At 32.2% G+C, this 15,094-nt stretch overlaps 2 protein-coding genes across 4 annotated transcripts; both read left to right on the top strand.

Annotated features, from left to right (window-relative positions):
• Nucleotides 1-509: 509 nt before the first annotated feature.
• LOC114183934 (transcription initiation factor TFIID subunit 10-like) lies at nt 510-4,005 on the top strand. Of its 2 annotated transcripts, none has more exons than XM_028071131.2 (7): nt 510-644; nt 1,419-1,547; nt 1,629-1,693; nt 2,972-3,034; nt 3,412-3,469; nt 3,548-3,598; nt 3,758-4,005. In XM_028071131.2, exons 2-7 carry the CDS (start codon nt 1,455-1,457, stop codon nt 3,836-3,838), a joined length of 411 nt encoding a protein of 136 aa, XP_027926932.1. In that variant the 5' UTR covers nt 510-644; nt 1,419-1,454; the 3' UTR covers nt 3,839-4,005. The 2 variants fall into 2 exon arrangements, with proteins under 2 accessions (XP_027926932.1, XP_027926933.1); XM_028071132.2 differs by having other exon boundaries at nt 516-649.
• A 4,079-nt stretch (nt 4,006-8,084) lies between these two features.
• Nucleotides 8,085-9,830, top strand: LOC114183982 (gibberellin 20-oxidase-like protein). 2 transcript variants are annotated; one of them, XM_028071204.2, is made up of 2 exons: nt 8,085-8,480; nt 9,100-9,830. In XM_028071204.2, the coding sequence occupies exons 1-2, from the start codon at nt 8,125-8,127 to the stop codon at nt 9,698-9,700; spliced, it is 957 nt and encodes a 318-aa protein (XP_027927005.1). In that variant the 5' UTR covers nt 8,085-8,124; the 3' UTR covers nt 9,701-9,830. The 2 variants fall into 2 exon arrangements, with proteins under 2 accessions (XP_027927005.1, XP_027927003.1); XM_028071202.2 differs by having other exon boundaries at nt 9,097-9,830.
• The last annotated feature ends 5,264 nt before the right edge of the window (nt 9,831-15,094 follow it).

Here is a 15,094-nt window from a genome sequence, read left to right as displayed (position 1 = left end):
AATTAAATCCACGTATTTCAAAAGATGAATGACTAACTTGGTTCAAAATTTCAAAATAAATTAATTATAAAATTCATTTAAAATTAAGGACTAAAAACATATTTAACCATGCACTAAAAATACTATATAGTATATTTAGTGTATCAGTATAGAATATTTACTTCAATAAATTTTCCTTTTTACTATTTTTTATTTGTTTTAAAAGAATTTTTCTATATCTATAATCTATAGATATAAATACATATTTGTTACCCACCAGGTATATTTACAAAATATGTCCAGACATACACGACACCCGTGTATACGCTATAGTTATGAAATGAATTTAGTTTTCGTCCTTAAATAATTGTAAAAAATTGCATTTTATTTTTAAATTATATACTCTATAAAATCCATGATGAAATATATTATAATTTAATTTAAAAACAAAATAGAATTTTTACTAATAATTTAAAAAGAAAATATATTTAACCCAAAAGTTATATATATTATAGAAAGCTTATTCCATTAAAAAAAAATAACAACCGAAAAAAGGAGATACAGAACTTGGAAGTCCCAAGTAGAGATTCCAAATCCCCAACATCTGCCGCGTTGCGTGACGGCTTGTCGCAACTCCGCCGTGAGCGGCGAGCCATCTTCTTTAGGTTAGGTTCGCGTTGCGCCGCTCTTTGTTTGTTTGCTCTCGAGTCCTTCTCTGTTCCCTTTGTACATTCCATATGTTGTTTCTCTGTTGATTTCATATTTATTGGAAGAACAGTTTGAAGTTGAAAAGTTGTTAGAGAAAATTGCTGCTTTTGAACCTAGAGATCTTGCTTGAGCTTTAGATTGTGTTAGGTAGAAAGTTTGACTGTGACATTTTACTTCATTTTATTATCTATTGTTGTGGTTCTATTACTTCTTCATCACGGCCTTCCGTTTCCTCTGTTTCTATAAAGTTTAACACGTGTGGGGGTGGAGGAATGCTAGGAAATTGGTTTTAACCTATTGATTTAAGGATGTTAGAAGAAATTAACGGAAGCAATTTCATGATGATTAATGTTCTTGAGAAATTGGTTTTTAACCAAGCCCAATGATATGCAATCCATCTCATCTAGTGAGATAAGGTGTCTTTATGGAAAAAACTTGCTAATGTCAGTTTGAATATATATTTTCTGTTATTTTGGGGTGTGTGAGAAGAGGGACCAGGTCTTATTTTCAGAGTTGGTTATGAATGGAGAGCAACAGCTCTCTGGAGGAGCTTTGGTCTATGGACAGGAATACTACTTCCTGTATTCCCCCTTTTGTCTTTTTATCCAATAATACAATATTACCATATTTTCAGTGTTCTTTGTCCTTTCTTGCAATTTCTGTTCTTGGTGTATATATGTATATATGTGGAGAATTCAATAACGGTAGTATGTGTTTATGTATGTATGAAGCTTTTCTGAGTAGTGATAGATTGGCACGAAAGAAGGATGAATCAGAACCCGCAATCAAGTGAAGGAAGACCTGACGATGATACTGCTCTCTCTGATTTCCTTGCTTCCTTAATGGATTACACTCCCACTGTAAATTTCTTTTTCTTTGTTATTTTGCTTTTCTTCTAATTTTCCATTTTACCCAATTTAATCAGTCTCTCCTTTGTTTAGATACCCGATGAATTGGTGGAACATTACTTGGCCAAGAGCGGTTTTCAGTGTCCAGACGTTCGATTGTGGGTTCTCTTATCTTTTATTTACTATTAATTTTTCTATATATTCTGCTTCAAAAAACAAGGGTCCATGGATTCAATTTAGGCAAGGTTATTTTTGTAAGGAAACAAGTTATTGAGTACCCTGTTTTCTGATGGGTTTCTCCTGCCCTGTGGTTATCTCGTCCTAAATTCATTCGGGTCATGCATGCTCTTTTGGGTTCAATTGTTCAGTTGATGTTTACTATAGAATTTCTTTCCCATCTTTCTCTGTCCTTATTTTAACATGAATAAGAAAAAGGGGCTAACGGTGTAATTAACACCTTTAGATCGAAAAGATTGTTAATTACATTTCATCTCGCTAGAGTTTGGACTGTTGGTTAATGGATGTCTAATTTACCCTTGTGCCGTTTGATTGAGACATCTTGTATTTATTTTAACTTCATTTGCCAGTTTACATTGGATCAAACTCACATTTTCCATTCCTTTCTCCTGTATTTTATCGTGTTCAATTTCTTAATGCTTCTTGTGTTCCTTTCTTTTTGATCCTGCGGTTTTGGATAGTAATCCTTTACCTGAGTTGATCTTTTTGCTGTTTTTGTTGTCATGCCGGAAGATATGATATAAATCAAAAGTTCAAGCATTTGCAAAATGATGAGTGCTTGAGTGATTTGATATTATGGTAGCTCGTTGATTTTTTCAGTGTAAAAATCAAACGTAGAACAGCTTTCTTCACGGAAATAAAAAAATCATCATTCTATGAACCCCACTATCACATGGACATATCTCAGTTGTGTCACTTTGGCCTTAAAGTTTGTCAATTTGAGAGTTTTGAAGCTGTTGAGAGATAAGTGGACTAACAAATAAAGATATAAGATTACTAGTTTATATTTCTTTTATGGTTTCTGAGAAAAATACAACTCTTATATATTTGTATGTTGTGTCTTACTCATCCTTTGGGATTCTTTAATATGGCACAGTCAGTCAGTATATTGGAAAGGAGTACTGACTGTTAATCACTTTTAGATGGAAAGTGATGAAATATGCTAATTGAGTTGATCTGATTTGCTAGCTATTTTATCTCTTTTCACTCCTACTCGGTTAATTTTGGATTTCTTTCTGTGCGTTGTTGTTTTGGACCTCTAATATAGTTAACAAGTGCCATTGTGAAATTTATAGATGTTCAACTCTTCTGGCATTTTGGTTGACTGTTGTTGAGTGCTCTCTATTGGATTTTTAGCCCTTGCATTTCTTTTTTCATATATTGTGAGCTTGACTAGAAATGCTCATCATTTTTTTCAGGACTAGATTGGTAGCTGTTGCCACTCAGAAGTTTGTTGCTGAAGTTGCAGGAGATGCACTTCAGTATGTTCATTTTACCTGTCCTTTTGTTGAATCTTTACCATCTACCTTTTGTTTTATTTTATTTTATTTATTTTTAACCTTGAATTACTGCATCAGAGCTAACTACTCATGTGTTAGTTAATTTTAGAAATATTCTTCTGTTGAACTTGATTTGTGGTTTCCTAAAATTTATTGAACTTTTTGCGAAAGTTTTTTTATGCATGTGAGATGAGTCGAGGAGTGTCTGAGAAACACCTCTTCCCTCATTTAGATGGTGTGAAAGAAAGTGATAGATCAGAAAATGAAAAAAGGAAGAGAATTAGAGTCGAAATTGAGGTTACCCTAAACCCTAAACCTGTTCATACAGGATGATGAGTTGTACTAAATGTTAATTGTAGGCACTGCAAAGCAAGACAAGCAACAATTCCAAAAGACAAAAGGGACAAGCAGCAGAAGGTTTTGACAGCTTTTAACTGATTTTGACTGTACATTCATTCTGTATGTGTAGCACTTACATTTCATTATATATAACAGGATAAACGTTTAGTTTTGACAATGGAAGACTTATCAAAAGCATTGCGTGAGGTATTGTGTTATGTTTTTAAGCTTGTATTTAGATCAATGTTATGGTTTTTATTGAGACATCTGATTAGAAGATAACATATATAATTTATTTTTTCTAGTTGTGTTGTTGCTATGTTATATTCCTTTACATTGAATCCACTTATTATCCTTTATGAACAGTATGGCGTGAATTTAAGGCATCAAGAATATTTTGCCGATAGCCCTTCTACTGGAACGGATCCTGCCACTCGAGAAGAATGAGTCTTATCTTTATTAGAGTTTCATGTGTAGTAAGTATTGCTTTATACCAATGCTAAATTGTATATTCTATTTATTTATTCATCTTTTGCTACTTCTCTAGTTTTACGTTCAGTATGCTGAAAGGAGTGATTGAGTTATAAATAAAATACATAGTATTAAAATTATAAGTTATTGCTTCTCTGCTTTTACGACCCTGTTATCTGGTAACAATAAGGTTTCAATGGTAATATATCGTTACAGCTTGAACACTTATTATTTGGCAATTTTATTGTGTTGCGAATTTTATGGATCATTATTATTTTTTTCTCTTATAATAGACAATGAGGTTTTTTCTCATTATACACATTTACATAATTCTAAAACACCAATGTTTCCTTTTCCAACTGTTTAGATTTTGATAATGGAATAGGAATTTAACTAAGACAACTCTATCTTTTGGATGCATTCAAATTTGGTGACATGACAACTATGAGGATATTGTTTAATGAAATGTTTGTGGATTTTTGAGAAGAAAAATGACAGTAGGTATGAAAAACAATATATCACTCAAAATTGAGCTTAAAATAAGAAATGATACAGATAAGCCTCTGGTATTTATATTTTTTTATATATACTTGGGAGTTGGCATTTATGACTTGAATTGAAAAATTGTATGAACTAGAAGAAGAATTAATATGCAATTGCTTTGAAAACACTTATTTTTGTTAACAAATCGAAATAGAGACTTGTTCTTCGACTAAAATTTGTAAACTTTGTTATCTGGTTTGGAGAGTTATCACATTTAAATTAGTGATATAATGTTATTGTATGGTTTTATGCAACGTGTTGCAAATAACTATTTTTTGAAGGTGTATGATGAAGAATTAAGGAGATTGAAACTATAAATTTAAATTAGGAATTGTGTAATTTTGTACTGTATCTTTGTTTAACCTTTTTATTTGTTTCTATATTTTTGTGATTAAAAAATCTTTTAAAATGTTAATTGCTATTATTAGACTTATTATATAGTTTATTAGATGACTCTAATTATATAGATAAGTTTTAGTCACATGTCAATAAAATAAGCAGTCATTTATTGACTATTAAGTTTTGATTCATTAGTGAATAAAGTTTATTTGTTTTTTTATTTTACTTTGTAAGAGAAATTTTCCTTGGGTTTGGATGATAATTTTGTTCTTATATTTAAATTGCTATTTTAAAGTCATGAATCTGTGTTAAAATATTCACCATTTCTAATTATGACATCTTTTTATCACTTGCATACTTTTTTGGATATTCTAATTTTTTAATTAATTAAATTGTTGTTATGAATATTCACGAGTTGTTCATTTTAATTTATAATTAGACATTCATAATCGTAATACGCTATTATACTAACTATGTGAGGGTATTGTCAATAATTATTTTGACTTCCTTTTTTTATAGAGTTTTTGAAAGTGGTATTCAATAATAATATTTTTTTTCTTATTATGTATAAGAAAAAAGATAAAAGAATTTGTGAGTTCTCATAAAGGATCATTAGAAGCATGATAAAATTATTCGCTTTCTTTTTTTCTAAATGTTATGTTTGGTGAGGTAATTTAGAAGAGTAATTTATTAATTTTAATTTTTTTTATATTAAAATATTTTGTTTGGATAAATAAATTAGAAAGAAATTTAAATTTGAAGAATTTTGAGAGGTATTTCAAATGAATAAAATAGAAGAATTTTAAATATCCTAAAAAATATAAGAAAATTGAAATTTCACTCTTTGTTACTCTCCTCTCACTTCATTCACAAAGATCGAGTCAAGTCCAATCAAGTTGAAGGTCGAGTCGAGTTAGCTTAATTTGAAGGGTCAATTTAGTTGGCCCAAATCAAAAGTCAAGTCGATTTGACTTAGGCAGAAGTTCGAGAAGAATTGACCTGAGTAGAAGAACAAGTCGGGTCGGTCTAGACCAAAAGTTGAGATAAATCAATAAGTCTTAGGTCGAGAAAATTCGGCACAAGTCGAATCAATTTGACGTATGTCGAAAGGTCAAGCAGAGTTGGCTCTGGACAAATGTCGGGTCGAAGGATGATGCAAGTCAGCCAAGACCAAAGGTTAAACCGAGTTGGGTCAAGTTGAAAGTCAAGATGAGTCAGGTCAGGTTGAAGGTTATGTCAGGTCAGTTCGAATTGAAAGTTGATACATATCAATTGAAGTGGAAGGTCAAGCCGAACCGATCCAAATCAAATATCTAGTCGGGTTGGACAAACCAAAAGTCAAGTCGTGTCGGTCCAACTTAAAGACTAAATCGAATTGACCTGAACCGAAAATTGAACCAGATAAGCCCAGACTAAAAGTTGAGTCGAATCAACTTGAACGAAATGTCAAACTGTAATCACACGAGATAATTGTTGCATTTTAAAAACTTTGTCGGAGTACAACAAGAAGGCATCTATACAATTTTTTTTTGTGTTGGTCAGATCATTAAATATATGTTTTGTACCTTGGTACATTAAAACTATTTTCAAATTGGTGGTACCTCAATTTCTTTAGTTTCTTTAATGAGTAGTATCATTTATTTCACAACAAATCTTTTCACATTCCAAACTCTATTTATATAGGTCAATTTTCTAGTTTGATACATCCTTAGCCTTCTTTTATTTCACTCTCTCCAATTTTTGTTTTGTTACTTTTTATTTCACTTGCTCCTATACTTCCAAATAGATATTTAGAGATAAAATTATAATAAAATAATAATTAATTATTATAATGATTAATTTAAATATTAATTTATAAAATAAAAAGTCTCTATTATAAATAAAAATTATAATTATTTATAAATTAAAGTATAAATTAATCTCTAACATCAAATAGTAAAATTTTAACGATCAATACATTAATGTTTAAATTAGTCTCTAAGTCTTTAATGCTATTAACATGATTAATCGTTTATTTTATGTGCTAACATTTTATAGTTTCAAGACAAAACAATGAGTAATTAAAGATGATGCAATTCAAGTAAGTAAATTGAATTTTTACTAATCCAAAAATCTTTCAGGTTGCACAGTTTCAAAGATATTTATAAACTAACACGAAATATTCTTTGTGTTATTGGTAAGTGGATATTCTTTGTATTATTGGTATGATTTAAAAGAAAGGATTAATTAATTTTTAAATACTTCATAAATTCAAATATATTAATATAAAATGTTGTAAAAGGATTAATTTTTATTATTTTAATAAAAAAACCATGTTAGATAATAAAACACCATTATTATATAAACAACAAAAATTCAATAAAAAATAAAACATCACAATTAGGTTTCAACACGCAGCAGATTTTTTTCAAATTTTACAACTTATATAACAATAACTACCAAAGAAATACACACATATGGAGATTCATAGAAGACACAATATAAAATAGAAAATGGTAAAATGCACAGTTTAAGAAAATGGGTACAGGACCCTACTTTTGAGTCAATCTTGTTGAATTCATAGGTCAACCCTCATATCATTTTGTCTCATTTGATTCCCACTTTTATCAATACAAAACAATTTTTCGAGTGTATCATTTGCAACAGATGAAAGTTGAAGTGGAAAGTATCATCAATGGCCTTCTCAAAATGGTAGCCTCTAATGCTGATTAAGGTCATAAACCCTCATCATTTCCCATAATCAATCACTCAACACTTTCAAAACCACCAACCATAGTTTTTATGTTTTGGTGACACTTCCATTACTTCACAAAAAATAATATTTACCTGTTCTTTCCACATTATCTTCACATTCCATTCTTCAACACTAATCATTTCTCTCACACAAAACTAAAATAATAATAGAATGAAATAAGTTAATCAGATTGAGAAAATTAGAAAAAAGAAAGTGAAAAAAATAACAGATTGAGTTTTACTGTAAATTCTTCAAAATCACTGGTTTTTTCTTTTCCATCCAAATACTATTTTAATTCTTTTCTTTTTCGTGTGACTTCATCATTTTCATGTCCAAAACATGTTGTGTGCTTCTTGTACCTACTTTCTATATGGAAAATAATTATTTAACAACTAAATTTTGCTAATTTTTTCTTACAAGACGTGTCATTTTTTTAAGTGGATTCTCATCTTTCATTTTTTCATTTTTGAATATTTCTAAACCAATTAAAAGATGATACCTCAGGTTATAAGATAAAATTGTCAAAATTTGATTAACTTATCATTGTCCTTCTATATATCTTCTATATATATTGAGTGACTCAAAATTTAGATGGCAACATGCTATTCTATGCATATCTATTCACATCCTAGGCATTATTATTATTATGTCTAACCCTAAATCTCATGATGGCATTCCCATTTTGGATCTTTCTCAGCCATTGCAGCCATCTTCTCTATTCTCTCTCTATAAAGCAAGCAAAGATTGGGGGGTTTTCTACATAATCAACCATGGAATCTCCAAAGATCTTTTCAGCCATATCCAATCACTCTCCAAACACCTCTTCAACCTTCCTTCTGATACTAAACTCAGACTTGGTCCTTTCTCATCTTTGAAATCTTACACCCCTCATTTCATTGCCTCTCCATTCTTTGAGAGCCTCCGAGTTACTGGACCTAACTTTTATGTTTCTGCTAACTCTTCTGCTGAAATTCTCTTTGACAAAAACGACTCCAAATTCAGGTAATCAATATATAAGTGTGCATTATTCCAATTAAGCTTCCCACTTTAAACTATTCTGGTGTCTCTTTCTTTGTCTTTTCGAAGTTCTACAAAATCTATAAAGATAAGATCAATTTATAGTATATAAATGAGTACAAATTTCACTTTATAAGTTGATTTTGTAACGTTGAATTAAACTTAAAGTTCAACTTTTAACATGATCAAAGTTACGGTGTTAAGCCTATCCTAACTAAGATTATTTGTTTATTATATATATTGTTTCTACACCATCCATTAATTTTTAGTTCCACATAGATATAAGACTAGTTCTGTTTATGCTATATCACTTTCTTTGTCTCATGGAAGTTCTCCGTAGTTTAAAGATAAGATCAATTTATATATAAATGAGTGCAAACTTTATTTTACAAGTCAGTTTTGTAAAGTTGAATTAAATTTAAGTTCACTTTTTAACATGACTTTATGTTTATCTTAGCAAAGTTTGTTTGTTTATTCAGTTTATTGTTTCGTCCATTATTAAATCATCCACTAATTTCTAGTCTGACATACACATAAGACCAGTTCTGCACACATATATAATTACAGACAAATTTATCTGAACATAGACTTGTGTTGTAAGCAGTGTGATGATTGAGGAATACTGTAGTAAGATGGAAGATTTGTCAAAGAGAATTCTAAAGATTGTGCTGATGAGCTTAGGGGAGGGCATTGAGAAGAAGTTTTATGATTGTGAGTTCAAGAAGTGCCACGGTTACTTGAGGATAAACAATTACTCAGCCGCAGATGTTATGGAGGAGGAAGTTGAAGGGCTTGGAATGCACACTGACATGAGTTGTATTACAATGTTATATCAAGATGAGATTGGAGGGCTTGAAGTGAGATCAAAGGAGGGAGAGTGGATTGGTATAAGCCCTTCAGAGGGAACCCTAGTGTTGAACATAGGGGACATGTTGCAGGCATGGAGCAATGACAAACTAAGGTCTTCAGAACACAGAGTTGTTTTGAAGAATCATTTGAACAGGTTTTCTCTTGCGTTCTTCTGGTGCTTTGAAAATGACAAGCTCATTTTGGCACCAGATGAAGTTGTTGGAGAAGGAAACAAGAGGATGTATAAACCGTTTGTGTGTTTGGATTATTTGAAATTTAGAGAGAACAATGAAAAGGGAAGATTTGATAAGGTGGGTTTCACAGTCAGAGACTTTGCTGGGATCAAGGCTCAATAATGTAGCTTAAGTTAATATATGCTCAGAAAAAAAAAATGTTCCATTTGTGTAATGTTTTGGTTAATGGAAACTAAATTGTTAGTGCAAATATTCTGTTATAATATATGACAATTTTAGTGATTCTCCCTCATCTTTGTGAATCATGAGGATACTAATAAATTACTTTAAACTTCAACTGGGTAGTGTATGGTTGAAGTTGGAAAGATAGTTAAATCCCCACCATGTACTTGAAAACTGCTGTCAAATAGTAATTAACGAACCCTACTTAATGCTACCATTATTTTATGTGTGTTTTCCACTTTCCACACCAAAAAATCTGTGTGCTTCGCCTTATTCATTCTTGGATAATCTGCAAACCTGTGTGCTCTTAGTTTTGTCTATGTTCCATACAAAAATAAACCGTTCCCTTAATATATACAACAAAAGCAATTGATAACGGATACAAATAAGTTTTTGTTTTTTTAATAATACTATGACTCCTATCATATTCTTTGACTCTCATCCTTTATTTATTTTCTGATGTGACATGATTTAGTACGAATGTACTATTATTTTTTTCTTTGAAAGAATTAATGGTCTATCGTAATTTACGTCAAACAGAGTAAAAGGTAGGAGTTAAATAGGGGTGATCATGGATTGAATTTTTAATCATCCAATCCATATCCATTTTGGATCCAAATAATTGGATTTGATTTTCGATCAAAATCCATTTTTTCAAAAAAAGTATATTGGATTTTTTAAAAATCCAGATCCAAATATTTAGATCAAGTTTAAATCCAGATCTAAATATTTGGATCAAATTCAAAATCCAAAATTCATTTTTCATAAAATAAATTCAAATTAAATTTTTTAAAACTTGTGTCCATATGACTGACACCATAGAATTTGGCAGATTTTTTGTCATGACCAACGAGGCCAAATTTCAGCATGGGATGAACTTGGATGACTTTCAAACGAATTTCGGTCGGGGACGACGTGACCAAATTTGGGCCAAGGTCGACTTGACAAAATTTCAGTCAAGATCGACTTGACTGGATTCGATGAATTTCGGCCATGGCCGATTTTGCCTAATACGACCAAATTTTGGTCAGAGCCGACTTGGCCAAATATGGTCACATTTGGGTCAGGGTCTGATCAGTCAAATTTCGGTCAGGGTTGACTCCACTAAATTCGTTAGTCAGGACCGACTTCACTGAATATGGCCAATTTTCGATCACAGCCGACTAAGTTGAATATAGTCAAATTTCGTTCGGATTTACTCGACCGAATACGGCTAAATTTGGGCTAGTGTCGACTCGACCAAATTTTGGTCATGACCAACTTGATTGAATTTGGCCAAATTTAGGTCAGGATCGACTCGCCTAAATATGACCAAATTTTGGTCGCGATCGACTTTGCCGAATACGACCAAATTCAAGCCAGGACCAACTCAGTCAAATTTTGGTTGAGGCCAACACGACCGAATTTTTACCGAAGCCGACTCGACTAAATTCGGCCGAATTTCGGTCGTGGCCGACTCAGTTGAATACGGCCAAATTTTGATCGTGACCTACTCATTTGAATATGGCCAAATTTCATCCTTAGCCGTCTCAGCCGAATACGACCAAATTTGGGCCAGGGCCGACTCGGCCAAATCTCAATCGGGGCCAACTCGATTGAATTCGACCGAATTTTGACTGGAGCCAACTAGGCTAAATACGACCAAATTTTGGTCGCGGTTGTTCGACCGAATACGGTAAAATTTTGTCTAGGTCGACTCAGCCCAATGTAGTCAAATTTGGGTCGGGGTGAACTCAACCGAATACTTCCAAAATTCGTCCAGGACAAGTTGGGCCAAATTTTGATCAGGACCGACTTGACAGAATTTGGCCTAATTCAGTCAAATTTTGTATAGGGTCACACAAACTCAATCAAATACGACTAAATTTGGGCTAGTCCTTCTCAACCTTTAGCCTAACCTAACCAAAAATATAAACTGAAAATTTGGATTGGATATTTTAGATTATCCATTTTGAAAATCTAGATTTAGAGTATGGATATACAATCCATAAAATATATAAAATGTAGATCAAATTGATATCCATATCCAATAAAATGGATTGGATTTTTAATAAAATAAATATTAAATGGATTGGATCATAGCAAAAATAGATTGGATCATGAAAATTAGATTTTTTGTCCATCCGTAGTTTAACTTTTCAGATCATCCTCTGCTTCCATCCGCTCATTTAAGAGTTTAATAAATATAAATTATTGTTGTTATCCTCATAATTTTTATTTTTATGTGTTAAATAAACATTAATTATTATTTTTACCCTCATATTTTTATTCTTTCACTTTTATATATATTTAATCTCTTTCTATTAACACATTTTTGTACAAGAGTATAATTTAAATTTGTTACTACAAATTTATGGATACATTAACAATTCTTTTATTAAACTTCTAAAATTTTTAATTAAATTGTAAGTTTAAAGTTTATGAATAAAAATTTCAAGGTTTAGTGTTTACGGACGTCTCACGTCTTACATCTCACGTCTCGGGATTTAGGTTTCACGTCTCACGTCTCAAATCTCTCGTCTTATGTCTCTCATCTCACGTCTCACGTCTCACGTCTTTCGTCTCACGTCCCACGTCCCACGTTTCTCACATCTGTCACATTTCACGTCCCATGTATCACGTCTCACGTCCCACATTCCACGTCTCACGTCACGTTTCACGTCTCACATCTCACGTCCCACGTCCCACGTTCCACATCCCACGTCCTACGTTCCACGTCCCACGTCCCACGTCCCACGTCCCATGTCTCACGTCTCACGTCTCACATCTCACATATCACGTCCCACGTCCCACATCCCACGTCCCACGTCCCACATCCCACGTCCCACGTCCCACGTTCCACGTCCTACGTCCCACGTCTCACGTCCCACGTCTCACGTCTCACATATCATGTTGCAAGTCCCACGTTCCACGTCTCTCACGTTTCACGTTTCACGTGTCACTCACGTCTCACGTCTCACGTCCCCACGTATCACGTCTCACATCTCACGTCTCACGTCTCTCGTCGCACGTCCCACGTCCCACGTCTCACGTCGCACGTCTCTCACTTCTCACGTCTCTCGTCTCTCGTCTCACGTCCACGTCCCACATTCCACGTCTCACGTCTCACATATCACGTTACACGTCCCACGTCTCTCGCGTTTCACATCCCACGTGTCACTCACGTGTCACGTGTCACGTCTCTCGTCTCACGTCTCAAGTCTCACATCGCACGTAGCACGTCTCTCACGTCTCACGTCTCTCATGTCTCACGTCTCACGTGTCACGTTTCTCACATCTGTCACGTCTCACGTCTCACATCCCACGTCCCATGTCCCACATCCCACGTCTCACGTCTCACGTCTCATGTCCTACGTCACACGCCTCACGTCCCACGTCCTACGTCCTACGTCTCACGTCTCACGTCATACGCCAAAATTTTGTCGTATTAGGAAAAATTGACCCTGGCCAAAATTTAGTCGAATCCAGTCAAGTCGATCTTGCCTGAAATTTTGTCGAGTCGACCTTAGCCCAAATTTGGTCACGTCGTCCCCGATCGAAATTCATTCGAAAGTCATTCATCCCATGCTGAAATTTGGCCTCGTTAGCCTCGACAAAAAATCTACTAAATTCTATGGTGTCAGCTCTATCGAAAATCTAATCCACATCCATTTTGGATCCAAATAATGGATGTGGATCCAAATTTGCATCCATAGGGCTCACACCAAAGAATTTGACAAATTTGGCCGAATACTTCCAAATTTTGTCTATGACCAACTGGGTCAAATCTCGATCGGGACCGACTTGACAGAATTTGGCCTAATTCGACCAAATTTTGTATAGGGTCACGCCAACTCAATCAAATACGACTAAATATAGGCTAGTCCGTCTCAACCTTTAGCCTAACCTAACAAAAAATATAAAGTAAAAATTTGGATTGGATATTTTGGATTATCCATTTTGAAAATATAGATTTCGAGAATGGATATCCAATCCATAAAATATATAAAATGTATATTAGATTGATATCCAGATCCAATAAAATAAATTTTAAATGGATTGGATTTTTAATAGAATGAATATTAAATGGATGGATCATAGAAAAAATAGATTAGATCATAAAAATTGGATTTTTTGTCCACCCTTAGAGTTAAAAAATGGGAGGGGAGTCATAGTATTTTTTTTTTTTTATTTTACAACCTTTATTAAATGTATATTATCTAAAATAACTTTTTTCAAACAATAATTAATATATATATATATATATATATATATATATATATATATAAGGAGGATTTCTTCTTTTGTGTCCACATTTCAAAATACCAATTTTATCCTTTGAAATATAATTATTTATTTAATTTTTGAAAATTAACCATTACTTTTATAAGTTTTTTTATAAATCGGTCTATTTTTGCTTCTTCTCTTTTTCTTTATTTATCAATCGTTATTCTCTCATATTTTCTTATATATTTTACTTTATTTTTAATAAATAATTTTATTTTATATATTAACTCAATAACATTACATTATCATCACCTACTAAATAATTTTATACATATTTAAAAAATATGTACCTACAGATGCGACGCTAGTATATATTTAAGTAAAATATAAGTTTTCTCAATGGGTCCATTTTCCCTCATTCTACATCATTTTTTTTAAATATTAAAAGCATTACCCTAGAAATGAAATGAAAAGAAGAATGGATACTCAACTTTTTGAAAAAATTGTTAAATGTATTACATTACACAAGACATTAAATTTAGTTGTGCCCGTTGGAGCAGTTAAACTTGTTTTTGTCTTTTGGAGTATTTAAATTTGTTTATGTTAGTTGGAGCATTCAATACTTAAAAAAAAAAACGACCTTTTTTCTATCATATATTTTGAATATTATGAATCAGCAGTACAATTAATGTAGATGCAGTCTATGTTCAAAGTGAGAGAAATCTTACATTCTAAACCAATTAATGCTAAAAGAGGACATATCGAGTTAGTTTTTTTTTAAACCCATGTTGTATATTTTAGGTTGACTTAAATACATCACAAAGAGATACTTTTTACATTAATTATGATGCTATGTATAAAATAATTTTAATAATAATAACAATTTGATTTAAAATCTCGCTTGTATAATTATAAATCAATTCTAAAAACGTATGATAAAATAATCAGAGTGTAGGGATGATAATTTTCATAAATGTGTCATTAAATCACGTGAAATATTAAATAAAAAACTTATGTAAAGTGGGATTTTTTTTTTTACTTTTAAATGTCTCGAATCCACTATTGAATTGATTCCATGTGATTTTTTTTATTGTAAAAGATATATGAAAATAGTGTTTTTGAGTTTTG

The sequence above is a fragment of the Vigna unguiculata genome, chromosome 5, assembly GCF_037176805.1.
Source record: "Vigna unguiculata cultivar grain cowpea cultivar isolate G323 ecotype 2 chromosome 5, ASM3717680v1, whole genome shotgun sequence".
Taxonomy (NCBI): domain Eukaryota; kingdom Viridiplantae; phylum Streptophyta; class Magnoliopsida; order Fabales; family Fabaceae; genus Vigna; species Vigna unguiculata.
Note: the sequence above shows the minus strand (reverse complement) of the source record. Positions and strands in the feature narration are given on the sequence as shown.